Consider the following 19,001-nt stretch of genomic DNA (forward strand, 5'->3'; position numbering starts at 1 on the left):
AAGAAAACCCCTACGGAAGTTGGATGTAGAAAGTGCTTTTTTTTTCTTTTTTTTTTTTAGGTTTTATTATTTAATTGAAACAATAAAAACAGGGTAAGTTAATTATATTCCAATACTTATAATTGAAGTTCACCTAAAAATATATTTTTTAAAAGGCTAAAAAAAATCTTGATTGTTCTGGTGACGCCATCGTGTTTCTATGCAAAACTGAGAAAAATGGACAAAGCGTTTTAAAAATATATTTGATGAACAATAAAACTATTAAAAATGCACATATGTAAAATCAGCCTGTTATGGACCGGTGACGTGTCCAGGGTGGACCCTGCCTCTCACTCAAAGCTCTTACGCAACTCTGCAAAGATATAAAAAAAGATAGAATTTGGACAGATGGAGGTCAAAATATTTCCTAATTGAGTGCTTTTGAAACACGCTTCCAAAACACCAGCCATTGGAAACGCACCATAAACCGCTTTGCATCCCTTAAAATACGCTTTCTGGCATCTGGCCATACAGTACCGGGTGTGACCAAGCCTCCATTCAGTCATTTAAAACTCGTACGGTTTAATCACCCGAGCAAATTCTACCACTATACTGTCCCCAAAAATCCAGCACGTCGCCACATCCCAAAACAAAACCAAAAGCGCAGAGCGTGTCCAAGAATGTCCTGCAGCGACAATAAGCGCGCCTCACACACACACACACACACACCCTGTGCTCCAAAAAAATATGAAGACGGCCACAAAGGACCAGCAGGAATGACGTGTCCACGGGGACGACACGTCGCAGAGGGAAGTGGGGATCAAAACCAAGAGGTCGGATTTGAAAACAGCTGCACGGCTTCAAAGCAAGGGGGCCGGTGTGGGGCCACTGTGGCAGGAGCCACCCTGCTGAGGGCAAAGATGTGCAGTGACAGAGGGGTGGGGGGGTTGTGGGGGGCAGAAAGCCTGAGGGATGAGGCTCTGCTGGCTGAGGGACAGTTGACTCCAAGGAGGAAGAGGATGGAGGAAGAGTTTGGGCTGCAGTGGGAAATGAGTGAAGAAGTTCAACACTGAGGCAGGGATGCAAAAATACTGATGCTGTGCTCTTAACTAAAAAAAAAAAAGTTTAATATTTACCAAGAAAATGCAAACTTTTAATCTCTAAAGACTTTAAAAAAAAAAGAGCAATAATTTAAACTTCACACTAAAAGAATGTAAAATTTTCAAAGTTTTCACCAACACAACTTTGCCTTCGCAGCGTTTTTATTAGTCAATGAAAATGTAACCTTGCTTTTAAAAGCATCCTTTGAATTTTCGTGTTGCAGCTCTACCACCATAGCAGTAATTAACATAAAATCGACCACAAGGCTTGCGGAAAATTTATTTGAATTCGAGAACTGGCAGTAGACTATAGAAAATATATATTTTCTGCTTATAAAACATGAAAACATACATTTGGCCTATCCTCTAAGGTTCATCTGTTATTACACACAATAGAGTTCTCAAGATAGTTTTAACACTTTAGTAGCAGAATACAACAAAAAAAGACATCCAAATGTTTATAGTATTCATCTAACAGAAAAATCAGCTTCAACAGTACACATAAAGGTAGTCTGGATTTTTTTTTCTTTTAATACATGGTTAACTGTACACACAAGGAGAAAATAAACACCATAATTATTAGACATTTGAAATTATATATCCCTTTTCATTAAGAAATGACATTAATACCAGAATCATTCTCCAGAAGGATGCATTATTTATATTAGATCACACAAAAATAAAAAAATAATAATTAAAATTAGCATTGGACTGAGTCCAACGTCCCACCGAGTCCCACAGCCAGGGCTCAGTGGGACGCCGGTGAACTGGGAGGTACCAAATAAAAGTTTTTTTTTTTTGTTTTTTGTTGTTCGTAACACTTAAAATAAGTAACTTTTAAGAAAAAAAAATGTATTACACAGGTACGAATTGCAGCAGCTTAGCAGTCTTGAATAGTTCAGGTACAGAGCATACACAAAAATAAATCTACCACGTCTTGTTTTGTCTTCATAACAAGATGCAACATCGAATTTCAAATCACACATTCACAATCTTTGAACATTTTCAGTATGAAAACAGAACAGAAAAAAAAAAAAAAAAAAAAAGAGGGACAACCGTCCTGCGACACGAATCACAGGAACAACAATTTTATAAGTGTAAATATATATATTCATATGAAACATATATATCTTAAATTAACAGTCAAATATATGAGCATATATACATTGTTTTACAAGGTAATAAAGGCAAAAAAGCTATTTGCAACATCCCCCTAAATCCTATCATTTCAGACCAATGTAATAAATTATCCATGACATCTCCATTTCAAAGTAAGAAAAAAAATAAACAAAATCATCTTAAAACTACAAGTTAAAAGTCTGTCAAAACATTAGAGAACCCATCTTTGTTTCAAAAGTGAAATAAGATATTGCACCTTTTTTTTTTTTTTTAAACCAGAGAACAATAAAATGACAATGAAAAACAGCATACAATGCACAAGAGGAATTAAATTAGAACCACTGCCGCTGGCGGACATCAATTCTCGCTTTAAACCTTGTAACAAAAATACATTTCCTGTAACAAAACATCACAGTTTCATTTCACTGAATTAGGTCGAGAAAAAAAAAAAAGGAAAAACAAAGCATTTGAAACACGTTTGTTAAACATTTTATGACATGACGAAACCGTATTCAAGACTGCCAAGCACAGTAATCATGGTTTGACATAACTATAAAAAAAAAAAAATAGATCATATATATATTGCCTTTTGAAATGTTACAACTTGTGGGTTCGTTTTGGCGATTACAATCTGAGTCAGGACAGGAAAATACAAACAAGGTGAGGAGAGAGAAAAAAAAAAAAAAAACCCAACAGCTCGCTCATGTCCAAAAAAGGGATCCCAGATACCGTCTATCCAAAATAACAGTGTACATAAGCATTTAGTTACAAATAAATGTTCCTGATTTTAGAAATATTACTTAATCATACAAGTCATTCTACAGCTAGTGTTTCTCACTAAGAAAAAAAGTCTTCAAGGCGTTGTAAATCTAGAACCTCCTCGGTTTAAAAACAAAAAAACAACAAAAAAAAAGGGGGGGTTGGGGTGGGGGGGTTTCATCCGTTCACCGCTTCAAGTCCAACATGGCCGCCTCCTCTAGTGATCCTGAGAAACAAACGAAATAATGTCAGCGTTTCGCTTTAAAGACGTTTTGTGTTCATAACATTTATGACAAGATATTCATGCACACTCAAAGACAGACGAAGACGGGTGGAAAAATTCTTACTGTGATGATGTTTACCAAAATTATGTCCATTTTGGAAATAAAATATAGGGACGTTTCTGAAGTTGACGCCATTGAAATGTGTGAAAGCCTAGAGGGGAAATGTACATTTCACCCTGAACAACAAAGGCAGAAGACGTGAAGATGGTGAGTCTTGTACTAAGAGGTCACTCAGTGAGGAAGAAGCCATTAGTCCAAAGGCATCAGAGAAAGACGGATAATAGATCAGTTTGCTCGGGCACTCGGGGACTAAGACGTTTTGGAGACATGTCCTGCGGTCTGATGAAACCAGAAGTGAAGTTTCAGGTAGAGTTTTTTTTCTTCTTTGTATCACATCGGCTGATGCGTGCATGCGATCGATTCATTAGCGCATTCAGCAGCCATGCCTGGAGATCACGTGAAGTGCATTTTCTGCCGCTCCCTTCCTGGCAGAGAGCGGCTGGTAAGACTGGGTGCCAACAACAAGACTACGTTTTCAACTTTTAGTGTAGTTTGGTCTAATTTAGCCGTTTATGCCATTTGAAAGTCTGTCCCTGTGTCTACAAACTCACGTCTGATCTCCAGCTGCTGAGCTGCCAATGCTACGTGTGTTCGTTCCCACGGAGAATCACGTATCCGCATAAAAACAATTACCAAACGTAGCTACGCGTTAAGCAGCTAACTTTACATCAGATGTCGGGGTGGTCAGTGTTTTTTCTCCTCGTTCTCCCCACTGAACAAAAGAAGCTCTTTTCTCGCCGTAAAACGTTCATTAAGTGCGAGCAAAGCGCTGCCGTAAGAGTCGTGACATTCTCATTTCGTGTACTTTTCAAACTGCGCTCTGAAACTGATTGTTAATATTAGCTGATTTAAACAAGTTTTAAGACTTGTGTAACGTTTGTTATCATTGTGTCATTTTAATCATGTAAATGGAGGAAGAAAAAGCAACATCAACCCTCAAGGATCAACCCCCCCCCAAAAATAAAATATCTGCAGCACAATATGGGGCATCAGATTGATGTCAGAATAATCAGCATCAGAATTGGCCTTAAAAACCACGAGTCGTCGATCTCTAGTTTCTGGCTTTGATGATTGTTACATTTGGAGAAGTTTGTACCCTGGGAATCACAGGGCAGCCTAAAGTTGTGCGGGTGATTGGTGTTACAGAAGTTGCTGATGCTCTTCACAAACCAGACGGCATCGAGAGGAAAGACAATTATCTGGAAATATTTTGGCAACAGCTGAAAACATGGTTCCAAATGAACAATTAGTCTAAACTCTCCTCTAGATGAGTTAAAAAAGTGGCTTAAAGACAAAAAAAAAAAAAGAAAAAAAAAAAGTCTAGTTCAGCAGAGGGCATCACACTTCTGACAGGAGAAATAAGAAAATTTAAGAAAAGTTTTGTGGGAATCTTGCGTTAGGAAATCCGAAATTATTGACCAAAGTTAGTTTGTAGGTGATTCAATCAAATACTAAGTACATTTATTTACATTTCTTCAAATTGTGAGTTATAAAAATCTCAAGAAACATCCTCTATAATTCTGGTATTGAGCAAATAAAGATAATGTTGTTCATTTGACTTAGAAGTAGAAAAGTTTAGTCCAATTTTATGTCAGACGTTAAGTTAAAAAAAAAAGGTCTTTTAGTGCATCAAATGTAAATGTCTGGTTTCAACAGTGAATATGCTGCAACTGACTGAATAATGCCGCTTTTGGACCGCTTTGACACTCCTTTTACTGCAGAATGGCCAAAGATTTGAATCAAACACTAGTAGAGATGCAGGAGTCTGGCTCTTTCTGGCCATTTCCACCTTTCTTTGAGGTTTGGCCTGCAGCCGATCAAATTTTGACAGATCCAGGTTTTCATTCATAAGTTTACAACATAAGAAAAAGTGGTGCTGGTGGAAAATGTCCTTAATAAAAGGGCAAGTTTTTAATCCACGAGAAATGACTAAATTACCCACAATTATGCGTTAAGGCACGAGTCCTTATGCCTGTGCAAATTCCCAGTTACCCGGGTCAGCGCAGCTGCAAACTGTCACGAGTCCTGATTTTTACCAAGCTCACAGCATCTAAAAACAAGTGGCTTGCTTTAATAGAGCGAAAAATGTTGGTAGTTCTTACTTTGAATATGTTTGGGGGAAAAAAAACACAACAACATCATCTGTGCTTTGAAAAGAGTGGTGAGGGTGAGCGTTGGTGCGGCGCAGAGTGGGATCTCACCTGCAGGCCCGGGGCTGGTGTCTGCTGAGCGCCCTGGTTGAAGAAGGCCATTGGCTGTCTGTAGAAGTCAACCCAGGTGTTGTAGTCGGGATTAGAAGTCTGCTGAGATCCAGGCCCTGTTGTCTGGTCTAAAAAACAAAAATCAGAAACCAAAATGATTAGAAACATCTCTTCTAATGATGAGATCATAATTTAAAGGAAAAGACCACCAGCAGCAGAACTTACTCCAGGTTTTGTTGTATTCGGGAGCAGCGCTCTGAGGTTGATTTTGCTGACCTGCTGGAAGAGAACAGTTATTTAATGCATTTCATTGGATCACAGGTTTAAAAACTAAAACCAGAATATTTTAAAATCGATGCTGAGCCACAACGGGAGCTAGAATTTCTTGCCGTAATAAAATAAAACACAGCTCGTGCTGGTTGGACAAGCTTCCTGAGTGACACTCGCCTAGCTTTTTATAATACTGCTCCCAGTCCATCTGGCTCGTCTGGGATCCATTGTGACCTGAAACCAGACACAGATAACACGTCCAGATTTACTGAGGGTCGGGTTTTGGGCTTTCCCTGCTCTTCGCCTTCTGATCCCGTCTAACAACTCTGCCTCCTAATGAATCCCAGTGACGGCAAATGTAGAAATCTGTCCGATCAGGAAGTGCGCGGCGAGCCACAGGGAACGTTCTGCGGCTCTTCGCAGGCTGCTAACTATTTGAATCCACTGGAGCAACAGGAAACTTGAGAAACAGCCCTCTCAGGTTTAGACGATAGTCATTTATCTAGAGCGGTCTTGGCTACTGATCTGCGTGCATTTATAATTAAATATGACTGCCATCCCTTTGGAAATACTTACTGTGGTCCTGCTGGCCCTGAGGCTGCCATATCTGAAATGTTGTGCCCCATCCTCCAGTCATGAACATCTGAGGTCCACTTTAGAAAAAAAATAAAAAATTAGAATCAGTCACAATATCAACAGGTTTTTACCCAAGGTTCATAAAAATAAATCGCGCAAAAGTACGAACCTTGAGTCGCAAGCATGAACTTTATTTGTTTACTTTTAAATCACTGCTGCACCTTATACTGTATTTTAAATCTACTGTAATTTACAAGCTGTATTCTTGCACAAATGCCCTTTGCACAATCAATTCTGCACATACAAATGGTTTTAAAAATACTCACCTGTACACTGTGACTTCTCCTGCATTGTCTACATTTCAATTGTTTACTTTTAAATCATTGCTGCACCTTATACTGTAATTTAATTTTGCTGCAATTTAAAAGCTGTATGCAACGAAATTTCATTCTGTACGCGCTCTGTGCATACAAAATGACAAATAAAGTTGTCTAAGTCTAAGTCTCTAAGTCTATTTAAAGGGGTTTTATGTGATTGACACAAAGCAGTACAGAGAAAAAGATGGTTTCTAAACATTTTACATCCAGAAATATGAAGAATGTGGGCAGTGCCTTCGTACTGTAGGATAAAAAGCTTATTTAGGTCTCTGACCAGAGTTACTTTGCATTTTTCTCTCTGCTACTTCCAATTCAGAGTTCATAATTACTCCTTCAGGGTTAACATAAGCCTCCTGACGGCTTCTCTGAATAATGCTGCCATTACTCACATGCTGCTAGGGTTCAACGCATTAAACAGTTCTGTGATATGTCCAAAGCCTGAGGTGTTGTTTTATTATCTAATCCTGATTTAAAAACTTCCTCACAACTTTATCCTTGGACTTTCTGGTGCCTTTTTTTTTGGCCCATTTGTGATGCTGTTGATAAATCAACTAATCTTAGAGGCCTTCACAGGATAGCTGTATAAGTTACACACAGATGAACTAATTACATGCATTTGATTTTATTAAGGGATATTAGAGTAAAGCGAAACACATGGTACTCGTTTCAGATTTTTAAAGACATAGAAAACCTTGAATCTAGGGCTGGGCGATATGGATTAAAAAATAAATCTCCGATTTTATCATACCAAATCCGATTAATTGATTTTTTCCTCCTTTTTGTTTCATAAAAAGAAATTAAAGAAATTATTTTAAAACCTTGCTTTTTATGTCAAGCATTTCGTCAGGGAGTTGACCTGAATTCAAAGTGCAACTAAAAACAAGCTGTGAAACATGCTTGTAAAACAAGATGGCAGCCGTGCCATTATAAACAATGAAAATATAACAAAACATTTGCTGCTAGTGGTATTACACATTGAGCTTAGAACAGGCTTCACTGCACTTGTGAACATCAAACTAATTTTAAAAAAAGAGTAAATAAGTAAATGAAGTACCTCGTATTATGGTAAAAAAAAAAGTTTCCACTTAACAATATTTTGACAATATATTTGCCTAAACATATATTCAGCATCGCATGCTGTTCTCTTCATGGAAACCCAATGAGTGTATTGGCAAAATAAAATCCAGATTTTCCAAAAATGAAATCTTAAAGAATTGTAAATTCGAATTAATCGATTAAATCGATTTATCGCCCAGCCCTACTTGAATCCTTCCACTTGATCTTCCTGAACTACTTTGGGTGTGTCTATCACATGGTAAACCCAGGATGCAACATGAATAAAAAGCAAAATGTATTTTTTTGCAAGGCGCCTTACTGTTGAGGAGGAGTAGTTGGGCCTTGGTTATAAGGACTCATCCCGAAGTTGCTGTTGCTGCCTATGCCTGGACCCTGAGGAAGACCCAAGAGAAGCAGAGGAGAGTGAGAGACCACACTTGTGTTTAAAAAGGGAGCCAACAGGCAAGGTCAGAGGGCAGGGGCGAGCGTTGATGCACTCCATTAAGTCCATTTGATGGATTCTTCATGTTTAACCTCTGGTGACATCCTGCTGGCCACTAGGACCACAGAAACCCAGCTCAGCCAGGCAATGACATGTGTGCTCATGAATATCGGATCAGACAATAGGACTTCGAGTGGGGGGGGGGGGGGGGGGGGGGGCACTGAGAGTGCCGTGGATAGACCACCTACCCCAATTCTCTCATCGATCAGCTGACGGGCTTTTTCCAACTGCTGAGTGGTTCCTCGGATGGAGAAGATGCGGACATTGGGGTCGGTGTTGGGCGGTGGGTTTCTCTGGAGCTCCACATGGGCACGAGACTGCTCTTTGATGTTTTTTATGGTTTCTCCACCTGAAACGTTAACGGGAAGCTTTTAATAATTCTGTCAGGACAATTGGAGACACCGAGGGTCGCATACCCACAAGGGCGGAACGATTTTGGAAAATAATCTTATTGCGATTTAATGAGATTTCTTTCCCCAGTTTAATTTATCATGTGTTTTAAAATATATACAAACAACAAATCAATTTGTTTCCTCACCATGTGGATTAGTTGCTAAAAGACCCGCAGCATCTAAACTCAGAGCAGAAATGATCGCGTTCTGCCTACAATATATTTCAATCAAGATTGCAATTTTTACTTTTCTCCGCGTTAACCACAAGCAACAAAATGGCCTCTGAATAAAGATGTTTGTAAACAAGGACTATTTTAAATATGAACTTTTAATGTTTCTATTGATTAGAATATTATTCAAGAAAACAGCTTTTAATTTAATTGGACATCAATCCTTGTTGAACATAAAGTCCAACCAACAAGCAAGTCTATGCATTAAACTGATTGACCTGCACTTAATGCTATGTATGATTATACAAACTCTAAAACAAGTAATAAAATTAGATTATCTCACTGCTGCAACCGTCTTCCTTTCCATGTGGAGGCAAACCCACTTTAAACATTTTACTGACACCTAATGGACGTGTCTAATTCCGTAATTGTTACATAGCCAAAAATTGCAGACCTCTGCGATTTGGAAATTGCGTTTTTTTAAATCACAATTATATTGAAAATGCGATTAATTGTTCAGCCCTAATACCCACCACTGTCTAAACACCGCAGACTTTTGACCCTACATTAAAACAACCGATGTGGATGTTATTGACATCAGCCCAATGAATCACAGCGTCTCTTCAACTTTTATTATTTTCTCAACATGCACCTAATGATTTGTGAGAGACTGATGTGTAAAATGTGGAATTTGTCTTTGAGATTATCTGGTTTCCATCCACCCTCAATGCCAATCTGAAGGGGAGAAAAAAAAGAAAAAAAAAAGAAAGCAAAATAGTTTTGTTTTACCAAGTTGGTAGAAAATAACTGGGCACCAGTAATTGGTGATTTGGGTTACGCAGGTTTAACAGAGTATAAGTTGTTTTTGTCTTTGCTGGAACTACATTTAATGACAAATTCTGTGGACATCCACAAGAAAAATAATTAGTGGCTTTTAACTCTGGTAATTGCATTTAAATTAAAATATGTGTGTGTGTGTGTGTGTGTGTGTGTGTGTGTGTGTGTAATGGCAACTAAGGAAACTACCCTTGAATTAAACATTATTGCAAGGTCATAATTTTCAAAATGGAAACTACTTTCTGGCATTTTGCATTCTTTAACATCTGAGCAAATAAATATTAGACGTGGGGCTCCTCAAGGCTTTGTTATCGGGCCAGTTTTGTTCAACATCTACATCCTCCTCCAATATGAGATTATTACTACTACATGTCTTATTAACACAAAGCCAACAAGACAAAACTTAAATTTTCTTTCACAACAGAACCACACTCCCTTATACAGAATGTGTTGATATTAGAAATGAGAGGATGGGGCAGAATTTTCCACCATCTTCATTAGGAAAGGTGGTAGTTATTGGTTCTTGACCCCAAATAAATGCAAGGTTAGAGACCAGGACTCAACTGGCCTCAACTTCTTTCTGGCTAAAAACTGCTGAGCCTGCCAGAAACCTTGGCGCAACTATAGACACAGACTTAAATTATAACTACAATAGCAGAAAAGTGGATCATATCATACCAGCCCCTAAAAACCACAATAGTTTATTTTTTTTCTTGCCATTAGTCTTCCAAACACACCTAATGCTCTTCAACTAAAGGCCGAGTCATAAACCAGGACTCGAAATGGCTGCGTTCATTGCGTCTCAACGGATTTTTCTGTAAAGCACTTTAAGCTGCTATAAAATAAGACTTGCCTTCCATTCGCTTTAACACACATAGGAAGTAATGAAACAAAAACCACTAAGGAATTTCATTGATTTCTACCACTTTGATTCACTTTTTCTTATTCTGTTCTTCAAAAATGACATCACAAACATGCCTATAAAGACCCCAGTCAGTGTATATCTGATGGCCAGCAGTGTCTGAAACATGCTTGTCCAGCAGCTAACAAATGCACGTAGTCTGACGCATCATCTCGTTTTTTAGGGACGCCAAGAGTCCGGGTCCACCGTGCCATCTCACCTTTAGAAAGCCCATGGCATGCGTCTCACAACTCATCTGCCATTCTCTGGTAACATCCATGCAAATCAGGAAACAAAAGACAACATCTCCGGCACCCCACCCCCCTGCTCTCGCATCAGATACCAGCTTCCCCGACGTGTGGGAAGAGCAATCACACCAGCCGGGAGAGATGAAACGTAGCGAGCAGGATAAAAAAAAAGACAAAATTGAAGCGTATCCTTCCTTTGGGGACATCGTTTGTCTCTTACTTTCTCCCCCCCCCCCACCCTCCGATCATTCTTGACTTCGTGTTGTTCTCCTGTGAGAGGCGAGAGAGGGAGGGTGCTTCCCGGGGCTGTCCCAACATCAATTACACATTTGTTCACTTGTGGCTGACACACTGACGACCCTGACTGACCCCCTGAATGAAAACGCTCATCTCAATCCGCTCCTATGGCAGCGTTCTCCTTGCAGCCAACAGACTGCACATGGGCCATTAAGCCATTGTCAACCAAATGAAACTTCTGCCTTAATGAAGCCATTATGATCTCTTCTGGTCAGACAGCAGAGAGCAATGAAGACCCCGACTATTCACTTCATGGACTGGGCTGTAGAGCGGACAGATAATACGGGCCTTATTAATGAGACTGGTTTAGTGAGCGGCAGAAAGGAAAGGGTTATAAAAGAGCAACCGGTGGCAGCATTCAGGGCGAAGCCGAGGAGCTGGTTAGCTGCTGGTCTGAAAAAAAAAAACAAAAAAACGTCCTGCGCTGCAATAGAACACAATTGCAGTTTCTAATGAGACGTTTCTTCTGTCGCCACTTTCATCTAAAGCTCTATATTTCTAGAAGTAAATCCACATAAAATGTCCCTATGCATAAGAAATATCTGATTTCTAGGTATTTCTCAAAGCCGATCAAGGGAAAACAGACCCAGAGCTGGTGACTGGTGCGTCTCTATCAAGTTAAAATTGATGCAATCGTGCAGATTTGTTTGTTTCAACCTCAAGTCAGGCTATTGACTTACAGAACAAAGTCAACTTTAGGTTTATAGTTCTGGTCACAGGGTTTGAGACAGATTTGGGTTTTTTTTGGCAAGATTGTTGTAACTTGCCTTTAGTCTAGACTGGATGGAGCGATAAAAAACAAATAGGAATGTAATTAAGGCCAAAAGGTAGAGAGTCAGGACAGGAAGAAGAAAAGACTAGATGACAGACAGGATGGACATAAGATGGGAAGAAAGGAACAACAAACGCCTAAGGAAGGAAATAAGGAAGGACATAGGGGAAACGAGGAGGGAAAGAAGGAAAGAAAGTAAATGTGGAAGAAAGGAATGACGGACGGACATAAGGAAGGACAGAAGAATAAAACTTTTTGGAAATACCGTAGATTAAAGTCTGGAAATACACCCCCCCTCATACCATCTTTCTATACTCATCCAGCCCTGAGAAATGCCCCCAATTAAATCCTGTATTTGTTCAGATTGGGTATAAACCGTGTTGTCAGCACTGGGTCAGGTATTAAAGGCGTGGTGGACAATCTTTTTTCAGCTTTGAGTTCCAGGGAGGGATCACCTTATCTATTGGTTGTCCCACATGCCAATCATCATGACATACTAAACTAGCGCCAATGTGTGTCCTCACTACTTGCTAGTTTCCTCTTGCTAGGCATGCGTTCCTCTATTGTTTATATTTCCCGTTAGCTTCATGTTAGCCGTTCATTGTAGCTCCGCTGCTCCCACCGTATACTTAGAAAATGGCTGAGAGTTGCAAGAAGCGTGACTGTCTTACAGGGTTATGAGAAGAGGAGGAAGGCCTCAGAAGAAAGTAGTAAGACTAGAGTGAGACCAAAGAGAGAAACTTTATGCGATCCAACTGAGGAGCAGAAGAGCAGGTAGGATGGTCTTGGCTAGGCCTTTTCTTAGAGACATTTCTGGAAATACCATCCACTATACCTTTAATGAATACAAGGTAGCGGGGCCATTCAGACTGAATTAGATATTAATGTGTTTCTCTATGCTACACGTAGAAAGTACTCCTGGATCAGTTCTTCTGCCTTTTTGTGTCTCTGCTCTGTCTTCTCAATCCCCGAGTCGGTCGAGGCAGATGGCCGTTCACACTGACCCTGGTTCTGCTGGAGGTTACTTCCTGTTAGAGGAGAGTCTTTCTCTCCACTGTCGCTACATGCATGCTCAGTATGAGGGATTGCTGCAAAGTTAACAATGCAATGCCAGCGGCTGTCCGCACGGCAGTCCACAGGGACTGAATGCTGCAAGTGCGTGACTCCGTGCAATCTCCTGGGTTTCTTTAGATAGAAAACTTTTGAACCTGTCCGAATGGTTTGATTGAACTGACTTTGTAAAGTTGAGTTCTTATCACCAACCCCAAATATGCTAGAATCATCTGACAAAAACATCCAACACCTAGGCATCAGATTCTGCCAGTCTCTAAAGGTTTGACCCAGAGTGTAGACGCTTTAGGTGCGAACATTTTCTGACTGGAAGTGGAAAGACGCTCGCTGCACATGAATTCATGGTTATAATAAAGTCTGAGCAGATTGGTGGGTGGCGGGATTTATCAAGCTCTCTGTGACCGTGTGTGAGTGAGTGTATGAGGTCAAAAGCGAGGGGCAACAGGCTGCATATGGCATCGTAAAGATATTAATCACCGCACTCTTTAAGGGATGGCTGACAGCACCCAGACCCACCGCCATCTCCACCATATTGCCTCACTTCATATGCTAATGCAAAGAGCGGGGGGACGCAACGCCCAGGTTTATTTGTTTCCCTCGTCCCACTACAAGCACAAAAGCCACTTGACATTTCTATTGCCATGTTTTTATCTTAGGTAAAGAGGCCCCCTCCACACCGCCCACCGCTGCACACACACACACACACACACACACAGAGGCGACATGCATGCCACCATACAACACACACACATGCACGCACAGCCCTTTCCAATGCAGTGGTCAATGACTTTTAAATAGCTGCCAATAGAGTGGGCATGAATAGCCAATAAGCTAATTCCTCCTATTCATTCCCTCGCTGCACTCTATTGGCCTGAAAGACCCTCATTAGATGCCAGGCAGCCTTCCACATGATTGAGGGCTGTTATTATGCACCTTTAACAATTAATGTCACATTACACGCATTATCCCCGTCATTAAGCCCTTAGTGAAGCCAATGAATACCACTTGTGCTATATACATGAGCCCAAAGGGGGGGAGGAATAGGAGGGTGGTCACACACACACCACACCCCCTCCCCTCCACGTCTTCTCATCAGTTTCACAAAGTCACCGAGCAGCAAACTGTGTCCAGTTATTGAAAGACGAGCAGCGATCCGTTGCACTGGAGTCACTTTCAACACTTTTCTTCATAAATTCATGACGTGCCGTGATGCAGAACACCAATCTGCAATGAATCGTTTGTGTGCTTTACACACGTAAATAAGTAAATGCATGTTTAAGCCGTTTATCGAGGCGTATCAACATGTTCCAGGGTTTCGAAACCTAATTGATCGAATTGAGAATGAAGTCGCCCCCCCCCCAATATGTTGTAACAATGCAAAGCATCTGAGATGTTTATACTGTACATACATATAGCCTATATTTGTGCACTTATACGAACCCATAATCAGTTTGAAATTAATCTAAACAACATAAAATGTTAAAATTTACTTTATTTTGAAAAACCAACATTGCCGGCTCCTGCTTGTCTGGCTGCAAAGCTGGCTAGTGGCTACAGCTCGGTGCGCTGCTCTCAGGAGGGAAGGAAAATTAGGGACGACAGTCTGAAGTAGAGGAAGAGAAAAGGCAAAAGAAAGGTACCAAAGGAAGGTTAAGTTGAATGCATTTTAGCTCAAGTCTGATGAAAACGACCCTGATGTTATAGTCTGTTGCATTTGAACAACAGTAACGCCGTTAATTATTATGGTTTGACCTTCAAGCCTAATGTTTCAGATACGTTTTGAACAGCATCACATAGCTTAATAACTTTTCTGGTTGCATTTTCAGACGAGTATATTAAAATATGCCCAGAAGAAGAGGAAAGGACGCAAGGAAGACGTTGAGGTAATGTTAGCTGGAGATGCTCAATGTTCTTTGTCGTGATGCAGTTCCCTCAAGTTCTGAGGAATATAGAAATGACAGCGATCTGTACTGTGACACGTGTAATATTTAAATATTCCTAACGTTCGTTCTACGATAATAGTGATTAAAGCAAATCCAATTATATTAGACAAGTACACAGGCTGGAGTAGTCGTCTCTCATTTCCAAAACCCCTAGACCAGGGGTCAGCAACCTTTACAACCCGCAGAGCCATATTTAACCTCGGTCCAGCTAAACAAATTTTGAATCTCTTTGAAACAAGAACTTGTTTTTATAGTATACTATAGGAAATTTGTTTATATTTCTTTTAATTAACGATCAACAGTTTTTATTATTTAACCAACAGTATTTTTATGTCTAGGTTTAATGCATTTTCTTCAATTGGACATTTGATTTTTATAGCTAATGGTTTCAAAATGATGAAAAAGCAAGTTGTTTGCAACCTATTGACAAAAAGATATTTCATTTAGCTATAGTAAAATATTCTATAGACTTTATTAGTTTCTTTCTTTCTGGAAATGTTATGCATATATTGCAGAAGTGCATAAATGGATCCTAAAGTTAGCAGTTTTAAATTACCTTTAAATTTAGAAACATTGACCAATATTTTCCCCCCGCTTTTTTGGTCTAGTTTTTAAGAGCCAGAGCTGAAGAAAAGAGCCACAGGTTGCAGACCCCTGCCCTAGACCTTTAATTGTTTTTATGTGTAGGTGAAGACAGGCCTGAGAAACAGGCTGGAAGGAGACCATCTAGCATCATGCATGATACTCAGCATCAACAGGCCTCCTAAGAATGAGTTCTCATACAACAGGGCGTTACAGCCATTAGACAGTAGAGCTGCAGTTTCAGTTTCACAATGTGAATAAATATTTTTCACAAAACATTCAGTTTGAAATGGTCAGAAATAAAATTATGTTGTAACACGGTTAAAAAAAAAAAAATCTCTTTACCTTTGCCAATAACCAGGCCACACTTATCAGCAGGTACAGCGTATGTGACCTCCTGCAGACCTCCAGGCCCTCCCATGTTACAGTCAGCGCGACCTCGACGGCCCATTATGCCGAATCCGTCGCGCTCCTAGTGGGAGGGAACCAGGAGAGGAAACATTGACAAGTGCAAAAATTAGGACAAATAATCACAGAAGCTTTTCAACTAATTCATCAGTTGCCAATTTATGCATCATACAATAACATTTTTACATTTTGTAACGTATTTTGGGGAATTTTTATCTCACAGACCAGCACAAAGTGGCACATTATTGTGATGTGAAAGAAACGATGCAGGGTTTTCGAAATGCTTTTTACCAATAAAAGTCTGAAAAATGTCAGACTTGTTTGCATTGAGCCCTCCTGAGTTTATAAATCATTGACGCACCTTTTGGGGGTAAGTTTCTAACCAGCCTTGTGTCTATTGACACTGAAATTTCCACCTATTCTTTACTAAATAGTTCAAGCTAAATCAGATTTGAGTATCATTTTCATCTCTTGCCAAAGATTCATAATTTGATTTAGGCCTGGGCGATAAATTGCCTAATTTGAATTTACAATTTTTATAAGATGTAATTTTCGGAAAATCAGGATTCTATTTTGCCAATGCACTCATTGGGTTTCCATGAAGAGAATAGCATGCAATGCTGAACATATGTTTAGGAAAATATATTGTCAAAATTTTGTAAAGAGGAAACTTTTTTTTTTTTTACCATAATGCTAGACGCTTTAATTTATTGATCATTTACTTTAAGTTAATTTGAAGTTACACAAGTGAAGATGGTTCGTAGCTCATTGTGTAATACCACTAGCAGCAGACATTGTTATATTTTCATTGTTTACAATAACAGGGTCGCCGTGCGGGCTCCGATGGCGCAGGGGTAGTGTGTTCGAACCATTTACGGAGGCTGTAGTCCTTGACACGGCTGACCTGGGTTCAATTCCCGCCTGTGGTCCTTTCTCGCATGTCTTCCCCCCTCTCTCAAACCCCCTTTCCTGTCAGTCTACTTTGTAAAAAATTATTTACAAAAAAAAACCTAGTGCTACAAAAAAACCCAGAAAAACAATCTAAAAAATAAATAAATTAAAATTACAGGGCCGCCATCTTGTTTTACAAGCATGTTTCACAGTGTGTACCATATTTTTCGGACCATAAGGTGGACCGGATTATAAGGCGCACTAAATATTCTTCCTAAGTGTGTAATATCACTGCCCTTCATGCTCACAGCTCTCTCCTGAGAGACAGAAAGCTATCGTCTCTGTTGGGAGGACAGAGTAGTTGGACTACACTGTCCTGTTTCTAACATAAGGCCAAAATAAACGGAACTTATATTGAATTAACTTACTAGGTTTATTGTTGCTAGCGCGTACACCGGGCACAGGCTGCCTAAAGGCTCCCACATACTCAGACCTCCATGGAGTGAACTTCACCCGAGTATGTGGGGGCCTTTACACAGATGTGCTTCTAGTTTAGACATTACAGTCAGGCAGTCGTGTAGACAGCTCAGGGGTCCTATCAGGTAGTGACACAGTGTACCGTAATGCTCCGAATATCGATTGAGCGGAGCGGCTTTGTTGCTTACCAACGTCGTACCTAGACATTTTAACAGATTTTTGAGCGCATTTTACCACATAAAATCAGTCAGTAAGCACAATGCTAATCATATATAAATGGTGCAACGGATTATAAGGTGCACCATCAATTTTTGAGAAAATTTAAGGATTTTAAGAGTCCCTTATAGTCTGAAAAATACGGTATTTAGTTGCACTTTGAATTTAGGTCAACTCCCAGACGAAATGCTTGATATAAAAGGAATTTTTAAAAATGATTTCTTTAATTTCTTTGTGAAACGAAAATGAGGTAACATAATCAATCGGATTTGGTATAATACAAATTTGATTGATTTTTTTTAAGCCAATGAGATTTTATTTTTAAGCCACATCGCTCAGCCTTAGGCTACGTTCACACTGCAGGCCTTGATGCTCAATTCCGATTTTTTTGTGAAATCAGATTTTTTTTGCGTGTCCGTTCACACTTCCAAATATATGCGACTTGTATGTGATCTCCTGTCTGAACTGCATTCATACACCTAAGTGTCCCGCATGCGCAGTCGAGGACGCGATGACGTCTCACATAGCAAGCGTGCTCATTGTTTGCAGAAGTAAACGTGGATCGTAATGCTGCAGGGTATCTTGTGTTCTTCTCCAGCCGGAGCCATCACATTACCAACGCAATCTTTTTAAGAAGATCGAAAAGAAAGAGCCACATTTTTGGCAATGTCGTTTTGTGGGGCTGTATTGGCTTGCAACAGGTGCTTGTTACCGTATCAATAGGTATCAGTGACGTACAGGTTGGATAAATGCGACCTGGCCGTACAGACGCAGGTCGCATTTGAAAAAATCCGATCTGTGTCGCTCAGACTGTCATGAAAAGATCAGATACAGGTCGCATAAGGGCCAAAAAAAATAAAATAAAAATAAAAAGAGAATTGGGTCACTTCAGGCTGCAGTGTGAACGTAGCCTTAGTCTGGACTTTGAGTAGGCCCTTCTAACACAGACTTGTAGGTCTGGATGTATCCAATCATCAGGCTTGAAGAGGAACCTCTACTTCATCCTCAAGTCTTCTGCAGCCTGTCTCAGGTTTTCTCTCAGCAATGCTCTGTGTTTAGCGCCGTCAAGAATCTCAAGAATCAAAGTTACTCTTGGAGACGACTCACCCACACCATAATACCGCCAGCCCCATGTTTCACCATGGTTTAAGACGATGTGGAGTGTTGGATTTCCACTACATGTAGCATTTTGCATGTCAGAAAAACCTTGAACTTTGGTCTGCTTTGACCAGAGCCTGTTCTGTGGTATCCCCTACGTGGCTTTCTGCAAATTCACATTCTTATGGTTTTCTTTCAACAACGGCTTTCACCCGTTCATTAAAGCCAGATGTATGGACTGTGTCGCCTTATAGTGTTTGTGGCATATTATCCCACCTGAGCCGTAGGTCTCTGCAACTCATCCAACTGATTTGAAAGAGCTTTTCCTACAGATAAGTGAAGGTGCCACATGTTTGAGATTTTTATTTAATATCAATCCTTTCCTTCCACTTATTTATGGGCTACTTTGTGTTGG

At 40.0% G+C, this 19,001-nt stretch overlaps 1 protein-coding gene across 1 annotated transcript in view; it reads right to left on the bottom strand.

Moving 5' to 3' along the window:
* Positions 1–1,343: 1,343 nt before the first annotated feature.
* The window catches only part of fubp3 (far upstream element (FUSE) binding protein 3), a 37,193-nt gene continuing 19,535 nt past the window's right edge, over positions 1,344–19,001 (bottom strand). Inside the window, exons 12-19 of the mRNA XM_012874539.3 lie at positions 15,842–15,968; positions 8,472–8,632; positions 8,101–8,174; positions 6,349–6,425; positions 5,950–6,006; positions 5,728–5,778; positions 5,503–5,630; positions 1,344–3,183 (exon numbers count right to left, since the gene is read on the bottom strand). Coding sequence (XP_012729993.3) covers positions 3,175–3,183; positions 5,503–5,630; positions 5,728–5,778; positions 5,950–6,006; positions 6,349–6,425; positions 8,101–8,174; positions 8,472–8,632; positions 15,842–15,968 — 684 coding nt within the window. The 3' untranslated portion in view covers positions 1,344–3,174. The remainder of the gene's footprint in view (positions 3,184–5,502; positions 5,631–5,727; positions 5,779–5,949; positions 6,007–6,348; positions 6,426–8,100; positions 8,175–8,471; positions 8,633–15,841; positions 15,969–19,001) is intronic.

This window comes from Fundulus heteroclitus, chromosome 8, assembly GCF_011125445.2.
Source record: "Fundulus heteroclitus isolate FHET01 chromosome 8, MU-UCD_Fhet_4.1, whole genome shotgun sequence".
Lineage (NCBI taxonomy): Eukaryota > Metazoa > Chordata > Actinopteri > Cyprinodontiformes > Fundulidae > Fundulus > Fundulus heteroclitus.